Source organism: Catharus ustulatus, chromosome 1 (genome assembly GCF_009819885.2).
Source record: "Catharus ustulatus isolate bCatUst1 chromosome 1, bCatUst1.pri.v2, whole genome shotgun sequence".
NCBI classification, from domain to species: Eukaryota; Metazoa; Chordata; class Aves; order Passeriformes; family Turdidae; genus Catharus; species Catharus ustulatus.
This window is the reverse complement of record NC_046221.1, coordinates 161429229-161449653: the sequence shown is the minus strand read 5'-3', so window position 1 is coordinate 161449653 and position 20425 is coordinate 161429229. Positions and strand designations below refer to the sequence as shown.

The following is a 20425-nucleotide window of genomic DNA, read 5'->3' as shown; positions in this document are numbered from 1 at the left end:
CAAGAGAAAACTTCCCTTGATCTTCACCAGAAACTTTAAAATATTCTTTAAAAAGACAGACAGGCTCAGACTGATTACCAAATAAGAGGATTATAATGAAAAAAGGATCTCTAATGACTTAAAGGAGCTAGCATTAAAAAGTTAAACTTGGTAAATTAATATGTTAAGTACAGAGGCTCTGACAAGCAGTGAGAGGAAAATATACACATCCATACGGATATCTATGTGGGTTTTTCCCCGTGTGGAGCTCAACCATTTAAGCTCTTGTCATAGATACCAGGAGAAAAGGGATGGAGAGTTAAAAGCTTTGATCAGCTGCATGTAGAAAAAGCTGGGACACTTCACAAGTTCAGAGGTTCCCTTCACTTCTCCAGACTCTTCAAAAACATCTGGTTTCTTCAATGTCAACCTCAGAAAAATTCCATAAGCGGGACCTCCCTGGAGATGTCTCTCTTTGAGCTGTTCTCCAAATAGCACCAGGGCATAATCTCCCATGGAGGTTTCAGTTTAGGTGGAAGTGCTCAGAGCTGCTTTAGAAACTTTCTCAGAGCTTCAAACCAGTCATTCAGTCCAGTTTTCAGGACTTTGGGAGAATTTGTCGATAAGTTTGGGAGGATTTTCAGATCAGCCTTGTCCTAAAAAGTGATTAATGTCCCCATCTTCTCAGCAGTATATGAGAACCACTCACCATATTTTAAGAAAACCATGTCATAACAAACTGAACTACATAAACTCCTTTTTAACTTAACTTAGTTGGAAGTTTATTAATTTGTTGCCTGTACACCTCAAAGAATACTTTCTTTAGATGCTGTGTAGCTTAAATTTATTTTTCTTGGCTAAAAGTTAGTTATGGCTGAGTGACATGTGTTTTGGCTGCATGTCCTGTGTGCTACCGTTCTGGAGAATCCATCTCCCTGGTGTTTTGCTAATTGGAGGAAATGTTTACAGGTTGTTTGTTCTTTACACAGCAGAACTGGATGGAGTAGATGAGCTTTCTAATGTGGTTCTCTCTCCAAACTGGCACCATGACAGAAACCATAAACACAAAGATATGTTGGATTTAATACATTTCATTGCTTTCCACCCCTTTCCCTCCTAGCAATGAGATAAAACTCAAACATGTTTTCACTTCCATCCTTACAGACCCGTGATTTAATTTAATTCTTTCTTTTCCAGCCTGTCCTCTCGTTGCAGTGAGGGATTGATGTGCTGTGTAGGACAGACTGTTGGCACTGTGCTTTGTGACATTCCCAGAGCTCTATTATGTTGTCTATCACAGCTGAGTTATTCCTACACACTTCACGTAAGGAGCCCTTTGTGCTGGCAGAGCTGACAAGGCTCTGCCTAGACACGGGAGCTGTGATTCTGACCAGCAAGGTCAGGCTCCAAGGCTGTTTGTGAAGCAGTGCTGATATTCCATTGTTTGGTACAATCATCTCTTTCATTCTGAATCCATTACAATTTGCAATTACGCAGTGATTTTGACATAGACACAGGAAACTCTCAGCTTTGATGGCTGTGAATAATCCAGGATGCTCTGAATGCTGTCTCATTGCCAGGGACTGAGGAACAGTGAAACGTTTTGACCTCTGGTCACTCTCAATTTTCATATTCATTGTCTCCCTCAGTGTAGATAGACCAAACTTCACTTTAGGATGTATTTAAGGATGCTGCCAAGAGCTTAGAATGGTTGGTTGAGAGGTGAAGGAAGGGACAATAACTTATTCCTCTGCAATATGAGCTCCAGTGTCATATCCATAACTCTGTTGTGTGACTATGTAATTAAAGAGAAACGCTTTCATCCCAGAAGATTTTAAAGGGTTTAAGTTAGAAATGGCTCAAGCAGTTTACCTAAAGCAAAACTGAAGAAAAGCTCATCTCTATAAAAACTGGATATTTTTAAAAAATTGTGTTTGTGTGTTGATCTTGGCAAGTAATGGCTCCATCATCACAGGTGTCACTATTTTTGCTCTATTCATTTAATGAAGTCACATCCCTGATGCTATGACATGGAAAATGAAGAATCAAGAAGTTAAATTGCTTATAAATGGCCACATAACAATTTAATGAGAAAAGGAGGGACAGTGTTCTATATGCCAGTACAGTTCCCCTCATTGCCTGCTATTTTCAGATTTATTTTTGGTATTTATATTTAAATGCTCTTCTTACAAGTCCTGAACTCTGCTCTTTAACTTTCCCTGGATCTCCATCTGTTAACCTGAGCAGAAAACCTCAGGAGAATATTGTCTCACACAAGATTTTCCATTACTTGGTGCTTTCCCCTGGACTCAGAAGTTCAGTGTCAACTCCATTTACCTCTTGCCATTTGTGCATTTAATCCACCAGAAAAATGAAAATGAAAAAAACAATAGAGAGTCAAAATGCTCTTCAAACCTTGAAGAAGTTGTTTGGATTTAAAAAAAGGCTTAGATCAGATATTTTCATAGCCTAACCAGTTCTCCTGGCTTCTAGAGAAAATCAAACTGCCTGGAATTTAGTTCTGTGCCACCCAATAAAATGATATGGAGGCTCTATTTCTGCTTAGTTTCACTGTGCTACTAGATGTGACTTTATCCACTTCATTTTTGTGACAGACATATAAGTAAGTAGTAAAATGGAAATATCCTTTTGTCATTTTGCAATTATTTAAGATTCTCAGCTTTTATGTCTCAGTTCTACTTTGAACAGGTGAAGACTCATATTTGTAAAAGTATGCATGAGTTTAAGGAGCAGTAAAATAGATTTCAGTCTGTATTAGGCAAAGTGTGAGGTTTCCATTCCTTGAGTTCCTAGCAGACAGCTTGTCACTTTTCAAAAGAAAGGTTTTCATGCCTGGTCTCTATGTAATTTTCTCTTCCTTAGCCCTCTGCTCCCAAGCACCCTGAAGGAGCAAAGGAGCAGCAGGGACATGGTGGATGCTTGTAAATATTTTCTTTGCATTTCGGTACCAGGAAAAAAACAAAAACAATTGACTGTATTTAGAGGTCTATTTAAAATTCAGTGCAGCACAAGTTCATCTCTGTTCTATGACAGTACAAAATAATTCAGGGTCGTTTGTGCCTGTCAACCACTGTTTGACATGCTAATGGGAGTGTTTTAGTGGTAGTAAAGGTAGTAGTGATGTTGGTGATGGAGGTGAGGAGGTTTGTAGGAAGTAATGTTCTATATTAAATCAATGGACACAGTAAAGGAAATCATATAAATAAATTTAATAAAAACACACACACTGAACACTGCCTATTATGGTTCTGTGACATTTTTGCTCTGGAGATTTATCAGCTCCTAACACTGACATTCTGAGTCATTAATGGCATGGTACTTCATGGAACCCCTTCCCAAATTTGATTTTATTTGTGATTCTGATTCCTAGGGCTGGGAGGAGCTTTTTGTGTCTCAGTTAATGAAATGTGCTGACTTACACTGAGGCACACAGACACCTGCTGGTGGTAGGGTCAGACCAGCTCAGACCTTCAGGCTGTTGTTTGGTGCACAAAGACTTGCACTGGGGATAATTTATCTTTATTATTGATGAGATTTGAAGGCAAGTTTAGGTTCAAGAACACGGTGCCTTGAAGACACAAAGCCTTTCTTCCAGTCCCAGCATGAACAGTGTTGTTGTACAAGAGGAAATGGCCTGAAATTGCACCAGAGGAAGTTTAGGTTGGATATTAGGAACAAATCCTGCACTAAAAGGTTTGTCAAGTCCTGGAAAAGGCTGCCCAGTGTAGTGCTGGAGTCACCATCCCTGGCAGGATTTAAAATGTGTAAATGGGACATGGCTCAGTGGTGGCCTTGGCAGTGCTGGGTTAATGGTTGGATTTGATGGAATTAGAGGTGTTTCTCAACCCAAATGATTCTGTCATTCGTTTTTTTATGACCCCTGAAAACACCTTTGTTTTCTCTATTTGACATTTGCATTTGTTTGAGGATGTTTAAAAGGTCCTTCATGATGTTGCACTCTTTGTAAAGCTTTTTATCTTTATTAGATTTTTCATCTATAGTCTTTTTTTGCACTTAAATACAGGGTAGTGAGGAGAAATTCTTAAATTATTTGGGCCAGAGTCTCATCAGAGTACACTGGAGTTAAGCCAGACTAAATGCTTTTATTGGCTCTGGTCCTTTTAAGAGTCTACAAAGTCTGACCTGGTTGTTGTTGGCAAAAGGAGCCAATTTGGGGGGAGCTCAAGTGTTTTTGGGAGCAGAGACTGAGCTGGTTCAAGAATTAAGACTTTCTGCCATGAAAGAGAAACTGATGATGCACAGACCAGGTAAGTGAGGCTGGTCAAAGGCTGAATGAATTGATGGGCTCAAAATGCTGAGATTGGCAGCACAATGAGCCAAAATCTGTCATTTCCAGTCCTTCCAAGTAGTCCCATTCATAAAATAATATAATCTAGCTAATAAACACAGCTCAGCAGGAAGGTTTTCTTTGAGCACTGCACAGCTTTAATGTGGTCAAATCATTCTCTCTCTGCTCTGCTCCCTTGCAGTGTTTCTGGGTTTGAATTGCTGGGGGAGTTCAGTTCTCTCTGAATCCTGCCTGTGTGAGGCTTTTAAGCATCTCAAGGTGGTTTCTGCAAAAGTCCAAGCGTTTGTTTTGCTCCGCTGGGTGAATTCTGATTTGGGAAATGTGGTCTCTGGTGTTTCAGGTGCACACACCAGTCATTACCTGCTTTAAACTGCTGGCTGGGAGTGCTGTGTAGAACTCAAACAGCTGCCAGAGGTAGGTGGCTTCATTCCAGAACTGGTAAAAAGATAATCCTCTTTATAGTGCATTTGTAAATCACGTTGGAGGTTTGCTGCCTTGAAAGGCGTGCTGGAAATGTAAGCCATTATCATGTGTTATTACAAGTGATGTCTCAGCCATTAGAAAAACAAGTGTATTAGGGGAATATTAAGATTGCTAATTCAAGCATTCAGAAGGTAGAAAATGCAGCAATTAAATCTGAATGTAAAGGCCCAATGTGAGCCCCAGTCAGCTTTTAGGCAAACCAACACAGAAAGATTGTGCTGCCATCCTCATCCTGATGGATGTGGAAGATGGGGAAATTTCTCTCAAATTTTGAGCTAGTCAAGAGTGTACATGAACAAGGGTATGAGAGAAGTTATATCTTTCCTAAACTAAGCCAAATTTCACAGAAACACTAAAATGAGCACCCTCTTTCCTTTCTCCCTTTTCCTTCCTTACACAGGATAAGGGGAAATGGCTTCAAGTTGCACCAAGGGAGGTTCAGGTTGGATATCAGGGAAAATTTCCTCACTGAAAGAGTGGTCAAGCATTGGAACAGGGGCAGGGTGGGCTCAACATCCCTGTAGGTGTTCAAAAACAAGTAGATGAGGCACTTCTCCACATGGTTTAGAGGGCAAGGTAGTGATGGGCCAAAGGTTGGATTTGATGCTCTTAGAGGTCTTTCCAACCTCAATGATTCTGTGATTTTTCCCCAAAGCAGGGAGGGATTAGGGAAAATATTTCCATTATCTTTTTCAGGATGGAGTACTTGGAAATTTTTAAGTTTCCTTCTTTGATTTGGCTAACATATTTTCATTTAAAAGAAATAGCTTGGCAGAAAATCCACTTTTGGATTTGAGTCTTGCAGTAGGATTTGCTGAGGAATCATACCTGTGGATGGCACTTGGCTTCACCTGGGATATCTCGCAGAAACATGTGGAATCATGGAATAGCTTGGGTTGGAAAGGACCTTAAAAATCATCCAGTCCATCCCCCCAGCCATGGGCAGGGGCACTTTCCACTAAATCAAATTTCTGAGGGCCCCATCCAACCTGTCCTTGAACACTTCCAGAGATGCATGCAAAGAAAATTAATTAATGAGAAGGGGATCATGAGGAGGCACATGGGGAGTGGGAAAACTGCACAAAATTAGTGGAAAACAGCAAATACATAGAACACAGCATCATAAAGGAAAATGTGGAATCAGTCCAAATGACTTGGAAGTGAAGGCACAAAAACAATATGTCAAAGCCAAGTGAGCTATTTCCTTACTGCTGTGGGCTGGCCTTTCCCTGTTGCTCTCATATCTTCTGCATTTTTTTCATATGCAACTTGTCTACTTTGTTCTCATTTAAAAACACTGCAAATGCTTAATAATATTCCTGGCCTTTTCTAGCCTGCCTGCAGAAGCAGTGATATTTGATAGCAAATTCATTGTAGCTCTATAAGGAAGCCATACCATAAATGTCACCAAATTTGGTCAGTGCATTTTAATTTGTACACACTTTAAAGGTCATGTTCCTCCTTTCCACTGCAATAACACAGAGTGTTTACTCTCTTATCAGAGCTGATTGTGGATGGCTTAGCGAAGGGATCTTATCCATGCAAATGGAATATTAAATTATTATTATTATTATTATTATTATTATTATTATTATTATTATTATTATTATTATTATTATTAGAGGTAACCACACCTCTACAAGGTCTGACTTTCTGCTGTGTTGTTCCAATATTTTCTTTTCCTCTCCCATGAGAGCTCCCCAGCCTTCAGCAGAGCTTCTGCTATTGTCCACTGGAGTGACAGCAGTTTCAGATTCATAATATCATCTCTGTATAAACACGTCCAAACGTAATTAAGAACCTGGGCTCTCAATCCAGCAGACCTCAAATTAGCTTTCAAAATGCATATTAACAGCATAGACAAATGCTTTCATGAAATTCCAAATGACCTCTGAGGTCAGGGTGAACAAAATTGGATGAACCTCTTTAATGTCACAAAACTCTCTACAGAGATTTGCATATAAAATGAACCATTTTATGTCAAACAGATTTGTTAATCTTACAATAAAGGAAGCAGCACTTGAAAATTAATCAGGGTGGGTTTTCATTGCCCAACAGAGGCCCTTAAAAAGAACTGACCTGATAACTGGAGGCTGTTATTGTGTGGTTGATAAATTTAATATTTTTTTTGTTTTTTACCTGCTGAATGGGTTTGCAGGAAATAAATTTCCAGAGCAGATTAGACTGCAATGGTTTCTTTGCTCGAGGAGTGGAACTGTGCTTTCAGAAGTTCTTGCAGTCCTGGCTCTGTTCAAAAATGCTTCATGATTTGTTCTTTATTTTAAAATTGTCTTTGAAATATGTGCAGGCATTTCTGTAAGTAAAATGGATTGCCTTGTTGAGTCTGTTGGCATTGAGTACGTGGATAGATTTTTGCTTGCTTACCATAATAACCTAAGAAATGAAAATGGAAAAATGATCCTCTTTCACTAGGAGAGAGATTCTTGCCCATACATCCAAACTGAAAAGCTCAGGGTATTTCCAGACCTCTTTCTAGTCCTTGCTCCTAAATTTTGGAAGCATTGGAAGAGGCTGCCCCGGGCAAGGCTGGAGTGACTGTGCCTGGAAGTGTTTAAAAACCTGTGGATATGAAACTGGAGGACATGGTTCAATGGTGAACTTGGTGGTGCTTGCCAGGTTTAAGGTTGGACTTGGTGATCTTAGAGGTCTTTTCCCAACCTTAAAAATCCCATTTTTCTATGAATGTTTCTATTATTTAACATTGCAGGAAGGAGGGACAGAGTCAGGTGGTCTTGGGTTAAACTTTGTAGCCAAATCTCTTCGGCTACTGTCAACATCCTTATCCCAGTGCCAGGGCTGAGACATGGAGTGGTGGAGACATTAATTTAATTAATTTATAATGAAAACAACCTGCCCAATTTTGTCCTGCTGAAGACCTAAAAAACTCCCCGACCATGAAGTCCTAGGGTGTAACTCTGCTGTGAAGTGCTGTCATATGCTCTGATGTTCCCAGAATAGAGCTGCTGTTCTAGTACAAATCCCTGCCTGAACTAAAATTCCTGTTTCTAGGGATTTCCACCTCCTTTGTGGAGGCAGTTGAGAAATCTCAAACTCCCTCCCTTACATTCCATAATGCAATCAATCCACGAAGGGTGGAAAAGCTCAATGCTGATTTTCTATATGTGAATCAAGTGCTTTTTAGATTGTTAGTTGGTTGTTTGTTCTTTTTTTAATTCAATATAAATACAGGTGAAACATTTTCCTTTAGCCTCTTCTATTATTTATGCTTGGCCTTAGCTAATTTTTGAATCCTTAGCAAGAAAGCATTTTTTTCCTCCTCCTAAATGTATTTGCTTAGGAATTTCCAAGATGAAACTAACTTTTCTGGGCCTGGGGCCGTAATGGGCTTTAATGGGTTTTAATTACTTGACTATCTGTTGTGACATAATTAAAATATCTTTCAGCATTTCATCCCCAAGAAATAAATATCCTCTAGGCTGTAAAATATGGCTTGCAGCTTAATTTTTTGGAACAATGAGGGAAAGGTTTCTTCCAGGCTCAGTCTCATGCAGTTTGCCTGTCAATGTAAAGTGCTTCTCAGCTGTGTCCCTAAATAGCCTTGCTCATTTCTTCCCTGCTTTTCACTCCTATTTCACATGTGTGTTTAAAGAGCCTCTGTCAGGATTAAAATATATCCTTACTTATTTTACTAAAACACCCTGAAGAGCCCAGAAAAAAAAAATAACTGTAAAAAGCCATTACATCTTGCTACAGGATTAGAATTTTTTTTTTTGGTCCCGTGTTGTGTTCTTTTCATCTTGGGAAAATGTGTACAATGAAAATAGATTAGCTCCAATTTAATCAACAAATTCGAGGTGTTATGGGAAATGGACTTACAACAAGTTGGGACAGAGCTATAAAACCAGAGCAGTGCTGCAGCATAGCATTCAAGGTTTAGAATAAGCTAAGATAATGAAAATGAAATCAGATAGTGGGCTTATAATTATTTCTTATACATTTTCCAGCAGCAGATAATCTTGTAGCTTTGAACTTTTCCCAAATTCAGCCTGAAATTGTTTGTTGCATTGATTTCTCTATTTAAATACTAATTTTAACAGATAGTTAGAGGGAGTAAGTGCTTCCCAAGGTAGAGTTCCAGGATACCCTTACCTGAGAAAAACAGGGTTTTGGGAGGTTTTATTAAATTCCAGCAGCTCCTGTATGTGGACAGAGTTTTGCAATTTAGCAGGAAAAAATGGAGAAAGCAGCCCTAGATTTTTGTGACCTCCAGGAGTGTTTGGCAAAACCTCCAGATCTCTGGGAGAAAAAAAACCAAAAACCAAAAAAACAACAAAACAGTTATTCCCTCAGGTTTCCTGGGTGGTTTTTGAAGTTGAGGTGAAGACCCTTCAAATTTAGTTTGTACCAAAAATGCCCTTCAGCTGTTGATGCATCTGCTGTAACAATGATCTTGGATATGTCTTGTCTGCAATCATCTAACTCCAAGTGCAGGTGGAAGATTCTGGGCAAAATGGTCTTAAAATTGCTCCTGTGAGCAATCATGGGTGTAGCTGCAGGAATTGAGAGGAGGTCACGTTGCTGCAGAGCTTCCAGGAAAGTCAAGGAAGATAGGAATAATGCTCAGTGTGAGAGAAGAGTCCTTAGCAGCTGAGGGGAGAAGGAGCTGGGAAAAGATAGTGAAATCCACAGTGTATTAGTGGGGTGTGTGGGAAATGCTGCAAAAATGCAAAGCTCCCTGAAGAATTGTTCTGTAACATAAGTGATTCATTATAAAGGTGGTTTGGCTTTTGTGGGTTGTTTCAGGGGGGTTTTTTTGGTTTTTTTTTAAATGTTTCCTCAACTTTTCTGTGGTCGTGGTTCTGTTATTCTGAGATTACTAAAATAATGGCAGAAACCTCGTAGTGTCTCTCTCAGGACAGTGAGGAACTTGTCCTGGTGAGAATCCTGTTACAGGTTTGGAAATAGACTTCCATTTCCCTGTAAGTGTAGATAAACTTTGATGCAAGGGGTGGCATCATGAATGACATTTGCTTTTTATCCTTTTCTTTTTTTTTTAATTCCTTGAGAAAACTGGAACTCTCTTGAGATCATCTCTTCTTTCACCCATGGAATGTATCTCTACATCCTCCACTTAAAATGGATATAACCCAATCATTGCATTGATGTTTGGGATGGAAAGCATAAATTATATGATTCTGCTGTCATGGAAACCCCTTGAAAAAAATTAGGATCTTTACATTAAGTGAGAGCTTTGCGTGGTTTCATGTGAACATGACTTTTAGATATATGTCCTAAGAAAACCTGAGTAGATTAAATAAAATTTCTAAACATGTATGATGTACACAGCATAATAATTATTCCCTTACTGAATAAAGCAGAAATCCTACTTTAGGGGGTTAGGGGGAGGGCAAAGATTGCTGCCTGTATATGCATACATGGAAAACACAAACTGGAAATTCTCCACTGTTCAGTGCTTGCATGTCTGAGGTTGCTGTGCTTCCAGTGTACAGTGTTACCTCAGGGTTCTTAAAATCCTCCTTGAAAAACTCATTCAAAAGGATGTGTTTCTTTTTGTGTCTCAATTTCCTTGAAGAATGGCAGTGGGGCTTTCAGAATCTGTTAACCTAAACTAGGGATAATAAGCAGAGTTAGGTAGATGCAATATTATTATTTATGTTGTTTATTGGTGTATATTTGTGTAATACTCAAGTGAGGGTGCCCACAGTTTCCAGATCCTGTCTAGGGAAGAGAATCTGTTCAACACATTCTGTGCTTGCATCTTTCTCCTCTGGTAAAGGCAGTGAAAGGCTCCCAGGAATTCACAGAAATTCAGGCTGGTCCTCAGCACAGGACAGGCTGGATGAGCTCCATGGGGTATCATAAAATCATAAAATATCAAGGTTGGAAAAGATCTCCAAGGTCATCAAGTCCAATCTTCATGCCAAGTCCCATTGAAGGGATTTTCACAAACTTTCCTGAAGCAGTGTGTGCACTTGTCCAGTGAAGGGACATCTGCTTTGGCTCACATATCATATCTCAGTATTTTCCTAGGTGACAAAACCCTGGGGTTCTGGTATCCTGCTTCTCTTCCTCAGGATCTGTAGGAAAGATGCTGTGTCCAGGAAGGGATCAGAATTTGCTTCTACTGCTCCACCAGCATGTAAAATTTATGGCTGGAGACTAAAGCAACTCAAAGAATTCAACATTTTCCTTATTGAAATGGAAAATAAGAAAAAAAAAAAAAACCCACAAGTATGAATAGAATGGATAATCCTGCCATGGGCTTTAGGACAGTTATACTAAATGTGCTAGGAGATATTTTAAAGAGCAGGAATCATTACCCTGACTTGCCAGCCAGGACAAGCTCATAAAATGTGAACTAAATCCCAGGATTCAGACTGGGCTGCATCTCTGCTGTCCTCTGATCAGTCTCAGTCTGTTTGTTTATGGTTTAGTTGGTTAAAAGCAAGGGAAAAAATGGATGGAGGAAGAGACTAAGAAAATGCAAATGAGAGTGAGTTGAGCTTTGCAATGCTGGAAAGAGGAAAAGAAGGGAATCTCTCTGCAAAGGGAATGGTGGAAAAGCCATGTGGAGTGATAACTGTGCAGTCTTTGAAGCTCTTAATGGGACTATTTGAGAATTCTGCTTGAAGCTAAATGACCCATTAGCATCCTCTGCTGACCAAACACAGGCTCTGACGTTTCAGAAGTGGACAAGGACATCCAAGTGCCTTTGAAAGCCTGCAGTTTGAAGCAGCAGTTTCCTGGTTTGACTTGGAATTAATGAAGGTTAAAATTAAAGGGGAAACAGTAGCAAGTCTGTTGTTTCATGGGGTGAACTTTCAGGATGCATTGCAGTTACTCCTGAAGAAATTAAAGTGTCAGGTGAGGATCCACTATGAGGAAACATCCTTTTGTGTGGGGGGGGAAAAAATAAAAATTAAAGAGAATCAAAGAATCACAGAATGCTTTAGGTTGGAAAAGACCTTAAAGCTCATCTCATTCCACCCCCTTTCCATGGGCAGGAACACCTTCCCCTATCCCAGGCTGCTCCAAGCCCCATCCAGCCTGGACACTGCCAGGGATGGAGCAGCCACAGCTTCTCTGGGCACTCTGTGCCAGGGCATCAGCAGCATCACAGTAATTTCTGTGAGCCTTTGCCCACTCACATCCTCCCCACAGAGTCACAATAAACTGATGGAAAAATATGAACAAGTCTGTGCTCCAAAGTAGGGATTTTGGGAAGTGGAATAGTGTCCCCTCACACATTTCCTCCTAGCATGCCTGAGAAGAAGATCCCTCTTCACAAATGCACATGGAATTATATATTTAAAATGCCTATTTTTTCTCTTCCAAATCTATCTTCTGAGTGATTGAAAATCTGATGGAGAGCCACGATGATTCACTGATTATCTGCTAGGAAGGGAGGATGATACAGCATTTTGAGGTGAAAAAAATTAATCTGGAAATCCACACTTTGGTAAAACCACCAGTTTGATTGGTGGTTGACTCTGGAAGAGAGGACAGCTCATGCATCACCGTTCCCTGCTGGAAGTGCTTCTCCAGCTTGGTTGGGCACAGAGGGAATGAAGGACAGGATTGGAGCACCAAGGGAAGAGAGGAGTCTCCTGTCCTTTGTGGTGTAAGAGACCAAAACATCCTCAGAACAGAAGAGCCAGGGAACAGAGGCTCTGTGGGAAATGCAGGGCACTGCAGAGTGATGTAAAGCAGTTAGAGAAGGAGCCAAGGCAGACTGGGAGACCTGATTGCAGCAGTTAGGGAAAGGGAAGGAAGGAAAAGTGGACAAGAGCAGTAATATTAACATCATCTCTCCTGTGAGTGTAGCTCCAGTTGTAAGGAAGGTAAAGGATTCTGCAATAAAGCAACTGGTTTGTCACATCAGGATGATGTTATCAAGTCTGGAGGCTGGAGGACTGGTTGATCTGGTCTCAAGGAAAATGTTCAAGTGAAGGATTTCACTGAAGTTACTTTTTTGTGTGTGTATTGGATAACAGGACTACTTACACTGTGGCATCATGGAAACACCCTTCTAATCCATCTAAAAAAAGGAGGAAAGGAAATTGAATTATCTGCAAGGATTTTAAATAGGAATAAACAACATCACATCCACAGAGGTCACTAGGAAAACTGATGGGTTGAAGTAGAAACAGAGAGCAAAATTAAAACTCTGTAGAATCTCTTTTACCGTTTCTGAAAGTGAATGAGACTAGGGTGGATAACACTGGAAGCACATTTTCCTGCCCTATGAACAGCCCATGTCAGTGCTTGTTTCAATTTCATTGCACAGCAGAGTGGAGAGAGAACTCTTTCTCTTACAGGGGACAATTTTCTCCTGGCGACTGCAACACCTCCAGACCAAAGCCAAACTGAGGGACCTTACCCAAGTTCATCCCTCCAAGCAGAGCCTGGAAATTCATGTGACACAGTGGTTTAAGCAGGAGGAAAGTAGTGTAGAAAAAGGGGATTTTATCCAAGGAATCTGAATTATCCAGAAGGCTAAGTCAGTCCAAAAAAGTAGATAAATTCTCTATGTTGATTCAGCTTGGTCCAAACTCTTTTTTCAATGGAAAAATAACATTTCTTTGTGGATTTAATCTCCCTGGATTAATTCCTTTGTCTTTCTCCTCTCAGCTACGAGCCAGGAAGATGAAGTGCTGCCTTCTCTCCATCGCTTTGGCTGTTCTGCTCTTCGTCGTCATAATCATCGCGGTCTCCGTCAAGCACTGACCTGGCTCAGGTTTGCACAGGTAAAACTCTTTACCAAGTCTGTTATCATACTCCATAAGGTGCCTGAAAGACAGTTTAGGAAGCTGATCACGGTAAGAAAAAAATATCTTCATCTTCAGAGTCAGGTCTGGCAAACTGAAATATTTTCTTTTAAAGAGTATCAGAAATATTCTTAATGGATCCTTAAAATTAGGCCAAGTTGGTATTTCAAAAATCAACATATGACCCTTTCCTCTGCTGTTTGTGTCGTGTTTGATTTTACATGATTCTCAGATCAATGGTAACTAATGGATCCTAATTGTTGGGATTAGGAGTAGGAGATGCAGAAGAAGTTTTAAAGACTCCAGGCTGGAGCAGGGTCAGGGGTGATCCAAAAACCCAGAGGTGTTCCCAAATGCTTTTATCTTCTGAGATGTTCTAGGTACCCTCCTGAGGAGCAGGAAGACAAACAACTGGAGATTTCAGTAGGGATGAAAAAGAAAAATTGATTTTTGGTGATCTTTGCTCTGGATCTACACCTAGAAGGAATATTGGTCTCTGGTAGGATGATTAGACTGTAACCTTAGGAATGTAGGTAAGATATCAAAGTGTCTTCATCCTATTGGTGAAGTTTCACCATAGCATGTTTACTTTGTAAAACAAAATGTGCTTTAAATTTAAATATAAGACACACACAAAAAATATTTCCTTTCTTTTCCCTCATCGCCCTGGGATGACTCATCAATTATTTGTGATATTCTCTTTCTGATGCAAAGCATGTCTGGGTTTCTCCTTCTTTATAAGGTTACCAGGCCATTATTCAAGGAGAGAATATCAGATTTACAGATTTTCTAGCCCCCAAAGTGGGGCTGTGCACCTGCTGCCAGGGCAAAGCTCCCACCTGGTAAAGCCAGAGCCCAAAAGCAGCAATGGGACTTTTCCTGCAGACAGCAACTCTCCTGTGAAACTGTCCTTGGGACAGCACAAAGGATTGAGAGATTTTGTTAATTCTTTTGTTTGACAAGGGTTCAGTGTTATTTGAAAATGCTCTCCTTCCACATGAGGATGAGGCTTCTAAAGTTCCTTCTTTCCACTGAGAGCTAAAAGGGGTTGGGTCAAAACCATCATAGAAAGGGGATTGTTCACACTTCTTAAGCTTTGGCACTTCTGCCTGTGGTTGTCAAAATTTGGGTATGAGAAGGAATTGTGCAAATCGAAAAAAAAAAAAAAATCCTTGAAGGATGTCAAGAACCATCTCACTGGTTTGGATGAGGATGATCACAAGCTCTACATCATTTCTAGGAGAAATAGGTAGAACTATTTTGCTACACTTGAATCTTAGGTGCTTGGCCAGCCCTGAAACAAGGATGGTATTAGTGAAATGGACCTTTAATTGACTGAATATTGATGTTTTTGCAGCATCTATCTATCTATCTATCTATCTATCTAATCTAGCATTTATATATATATTTTTATCCCATTTTTATAGAAGAGACACTGCTTATGGGTGCAAACAGGGATCTGTCCTGATAATTTAAACCTAGAGCAACTGCAGTAATTTTAATTGCATTACTCTGCTTTTACTCTGCATTAGTTTGGAAATGTGTTTCATCAGGGTAATCTGTAATATAACACAATTTCTTTTAGTATAGTTAAATATTCCTATCTACTGGAAATTACAAATCTTATCATCAGTTGACGATGTCTAGACACCTTTTAATCAAAATCCCTTTAGTGGAGAAAGTCAGAGAACAAAATATTCTTACAATAAAACTCCATTGGAAAACTAAAATTAATCTCCTGTTATGAGATCCATGTCTTGAGGGAAGTGAACCTAGAGACACTAATGAAAGCACCAGGAAAAATATCATGCTCTACTTTTCATCATCACTTGTGAAACTAATTATTGAGCTTCTAAAACAAGAGTTACTCTGCAGCAGTAGAACAGGAGGCAAGACCTGCATTGAGTTCTACTGGAACAATGATGATTTCTGATCTTTATAAATGCTTCTTAATCTAAGTTAGCCCTAGTGGTGTGTAGATTTCATATTTATGCTTTGAGGATTTCTAAATCAGGGTGTTTTCAGAGTTTCTATGTCCATAGTGATAGATTAAATTCTATTTTGAGTTTTAATGCAGATTTTTTAAAAATCCATGGTTTTTCAAATATCAGTGGGTATAAAGACTACCTCAAGAAACAGGTTCATATAAAGCTCTCTTACATGCTTTAGGGAGATAGGGAACAGCTGGGGTTTAATGTGCAACAGCTCTACATGACTTCAGACAAAATAAAGGGAGGAAAGCAAGTGAGGGAACTAATTACTAAATACTCTTGTTGGCACAGGACATATCACTGAATGAAATCCCAGGTTTGGTAATGACTGGCAAGAACTTCCATTTAACATCTCCTCAGAAGGTTTGTTTCATGCTGGATTAGTGAGGAACCAAAAGGAAAAGCCCCAGCCACTCCATTCCAGTAGTTTAAATCCCATTTGCAGGATATTAAAGTCAGGCTTCTTTAGCTTTCATGGCTGGTGATAAGAAATATGAAGGTCACTATTCAGTGAATTGAAGAAATTATGCCATTAATATCTATGATCAGTTTTTATTGTTTTGATCATATAAAGCATATAAAGTATTCTTACACTGGTGTTGTTTTTTTTTTCTTTAATTGGTTGATTTTTCTGCCTTTGCAATAATGATACTGAATCAACAGCTCTTCTCAAAAGGAGAATTCTTTTCCCCACACCACGAATCAGACACAGCTTGGACTGACAAGCCCATTCCTTCCATAGGGGAGATCCCTTGATGGATCTTGCAGAGTAAAAAGCAGCATTCCCTGTGAGTTTCCCAGGCAGCTGTGCCATCACTGGCTGCTGGCTCAGGGCGTGCAGAGGGAGAGCAGCTGCTCAGGAGAGCTCCCAGCCCTGACTTCTGCCTGTCGAGGGCCCTGCCATAAGTGTGTCACTGCTCCCTTGGGGCAGTTTTGTCTGGCAGAGGGAGAGAAAAATCATCTACAGCAAATGCAGAGAAACTCCTGAGGACTTGTGTCTGTGCATTTGTTTGCTGACACCTTAGGAAAATAGCCCAGGAACTTCTGGGTCACGTTGTGCACATCTTGGAGCAGCACTGCAGCTGCTCTTTTTGCTGTTCCATCAACATCAGTGACCACTCAAAAGGACAGTATTGCAGGAGCAGTCTGAAAGAAGCTTTTTTTTTAACAACAGCTTTGGAAAGTGTCAATATTTCAGCTAGACAGACCTTCTGTGCCCTTCGTTTGACTCATTTGCATGAGTGCACACTCATCCAAAGTGACAATCAAGACTGCTGGAATCCTAAGTTTTAAGCCTTCTTTACAGGAAAATAGAAGTGACAAACTTTGAGAAAGATGCTGCATGTCTGTGACAGCTGGAAAATACAGTTTCCAATGACAACTTCATCATCTCAATCCCATTAACCAAAGAAAGAGAGAATGAATGATGACTTGACTGAGCCCTGTTCTTGGAAGAAGTCATTGCAGCAGAGGGTGCCTTCACAAGAACCAGGACACATTTCTGTCAGACAAAGGTTACTGGACTGAGCACACAGACTGCCATGTGGATTCCTTAAATCCTGTGGGCTTTGACCCAACAGATTCTCTCAGCATTCAGCAGCTAAAGCTCAAAGCCCTCCGATACAGGAGACAGGTTATTAAATCCTTAATGGACATTGATTCATTCCTTTCTTGATAATTTGACCATTTGGATTTTGAACCATCCATCATAAACTTCTAAAATAGTAACTCCCCTGAACAAAGGGTTGCACTCTGATTACAGTCTCCATGTAATCTTGAATGTACAGACATAAAATCCTTAAATTCATAGAATGGTGTGTGTTTAAATGGCACCTTAAAGATCATCCAGTTCCAACCCCCTGCCATGGGCAAGGACACCTTCCACCATCCCAGGTTGCTCCAAGCCCCATCCAACCTGGCCTTGGACACTGCCAGGAATGGGGCAGCCACAGTTTCTCTGTGCCAGGACCTCAGCACCCTCACAGTAAACATTTTCTTTCTAATATCTCACTTAATATCTTGGACAGTGTCTCCTTAACTGGGCTGCTGTCATGTAGAAAAGGAATAATCAGGCTCCAAGTATGTGTTTCCCAAAGATGCAACTGTCTTGTTTTGAATTTAAATTAAATTATCATAGAAAAATAGAAAATATTGTTTTAGTTTGGATTATTTTCCCCCTCCTTCACAGTTACAGCATTCCTTGCATAATTCATTTATGGGTTTCTAATGTAGTTAATTGTTTTGTGTAACCTGATCAATGAGGATGAGGTTCAGACAGCTGATTTTACACAGCCCATCCTTGGGGTTTATTTTTCTTTCAGACCTTATGCTTTTTGAGTTGGCTGGATTATTACACTGTCCCTGTGTGCTGCTCCTCTTGCCCCCAACAAATGCAGTCACAGCCCCTGTGTGTCAGGGTCTGAGGGTCAGCATGGCAGAGAGGGAAAGATTGACAAGGGGCTTTGTGGCACTTGGCATTTGCAGTTGTGTTGTTCCTTCCAAGCAGGAAACAAATCTGGGCACCCTCCTCTGACACACACAACAGAAATTCTGACATTTGTGCTGTGCATCTCTCCCTGGCCATGTTAGGCTGCTAAAGCACAGCAGTTCCTACTCAGTGTTGAACAGAGAAATAATTTAACCCAAGGAACTTTGTAAATAAAGGCAAAGCACAGAGAGTTTTGTTTCATGGTATTGCTTTTGCTTTTTAAATTGTTATCACAAGGCTTTTCTTGGTGTCTCTGTTTTCTCCACACATCTATATGTGGCTTAATATGTGAGTGGATGAGTTTTCAACCTTGTTTCAATCTTTCAAGCTCTGTGAGGGTAATAATATTTTTGGCAGCTGTCATTGAAATCCTAAAATAATTCACCCCTCTGCCCTGGCTGTGGCACTGCTGCCGTGTTTGCTGTGCAGCACAATCAGGAATCTGTAGCTCTGTAATATTTCTTTTTTCCCCTGTATCCTATTACTTTGAAAAAGTTCTTACATTTAGAGTGGTGTCAATTCTTGTCATTTCAATTCTTGTCTTTTAGCCTATAATTAATTGCTCAAACCCTGGCACCCCTGCTCAATTGTTGCTCTGACAAGACTGAAGTACATCCTGATTCTGCAGTAACTTTTTGCTTCAGATTTGAGATGTCAAAAATGAGATGTGGATTTTCACTGGATAATAGATACTGGGCCTGGGTTTATGATTTGGCCTAATTTCTTAAATTAGGCTAACATTTGTATTCTTTAAGGCTTTCTTGATTCCAATGGCCACGTCTCCATTTCTCTCCAATAAATTATTTCCCTGACAGCACAATAAAAATGTGCTGCCACAAATGTGCAGAAGAGTGAAATGATTAATAGTAGAAAAAGAAATTTTAAGAGACGAGAGTCTGCTTGGTGAAAAAAAGTCCCTCAAAATAACAGGGCAAGAAAGGCAGAAGTGCCAGGAAACAGGCAGATTCATTTTAAGAATTTCTCTGAGATTTTGCTACTGAGGAAAACCTTCAAACAGATTCATATTTTGATGGGACCTCACACAGTCAAGTTACTGTGTTTTAATGTATTTCAGATTATGATTGTTGCTCATCTTGTGGTTTTTGACCTTTGTAAGTATCACATAATGCCAGGTCATTAACTCTGGGAGAGAGTGAAGGGAGGATGCATCACATTACCTTTGCTCGAGAGTCGATGTGCAGGCAGTTCCTGCAGCTCAATTAACTTGAGTCCATTGATTTGTTTCCAAAGTCAGTAGGACTTTGGAACAGCCAGCAGCTTTCTTCATCCCCTCTCAGGTTTCTTTGCCATCAGTAGGAAAATGGGATGCTCCCACTGGATGCACGATGGATGCCAAGTCTCTGATCTGAACTTCCCAAGCGCTCTGAACACTAATTATTTATACTTTGTAACTCCTTTAAACTTAAACCATCCTGACACACCTCTAAGGACCTGGGAAAAAGGGGTGGTTTTCAGCACAGCCAGTTTGAACTGTGAAACAGCACAAAAATGGATTCACTGATTCAGATAATGGTTACTCTCTCACTTACTGTCCCATCCACAGATGCTTAAGGAAATAACATGTGAAAAGCTGATATTTCAGCTAAAATTGTGACTAACTACAGCCCAGTAGTGGCTTTAGATGACTAAAATTTCAGTTTCAACTTGGAAAAGATTGTTATAAATCTAGAATATTTGAATGAGTCAGTGCCAAGTGTCCTGTTCCCTGTGGATATCCTGGGTTCCCCAGGAGCAGTGATGTCTGAGGGAGCAGTTGGTGCTCAGCTCAGGGAGCAGTTGCACTGATTAATGGCTCAGGAGGGTTCTCTGAGGCATAAATCTGTAGCCTCAGGAGAAGGGAGGATTAAACTCTTTATAGGAGCAACACAGAGTCAGAAAGTGCTCTCACATCACTGCCCCACTACCAGCTGATATTTTCAGTTGGCAGTGCTGGACTTCTCTGTCTCATTGAGCCCCAAAAACGCAGTGAGCTCGTGCTGTTGTGAGGGACAAGAGCAAAGATCAACTCAAGGGAATTCCTCATTCATCCTGGTGCCCATGGACTGTGGAGTGAAGGGACTTGCAGTGAAGTCAGCTTGGGAAGGTGTGTGGTTCTTTTCTATAAAGCTAAAGCAGTGAGATCCTGTGTGGAGAGCAATTCCTCTTGGCCTGGCTGTGGTGGGCTTGGTGTTTGGGGGAACAGGGGTGGCCAGTTCTGCTCTAGCCTGTATTGATCCAACAAATGTCACAAATTCTGTTTTATCATCATCCCAGTTATCTCAACTGACTGGACATTGCCTGTTGATGGGAAGTAGTGAATAAATATCTTGTTTTCCTTTATTTTCATATGCAACCTTTACTTTTGCCTTATTAAACTGCCTTT

At 40.3% G+C, this 20425-nt stretch overlaps 1 protein-coding gene across 2 annotated transcripts in view; it reads left to right on the top strand.

The window, feature by feature from the left end:
* TSNARE1 (t-SNARE domain containing 1) overlaps positions 1 to 20425 on the top strand; it is a 460525-nt gene that overhangs the window by 385048 nt on the left and 55052 nt on the right. For both annotated transcript variants that reach the window (XM_033071250.1, XM_033071242.1), the window contains exon 13: positions 13427 to 13542. In XM_033071250.1, the coding sequence (XP_032927141.1) occupies positions 13427 to 13522 (96 nt within the window). In that variant the 3' untranslated portion in view covers positions 13523 to 13542. The remainder of the gene's footprint in view (positions 1 to 13426; positions 13543 to 20425) is intronic.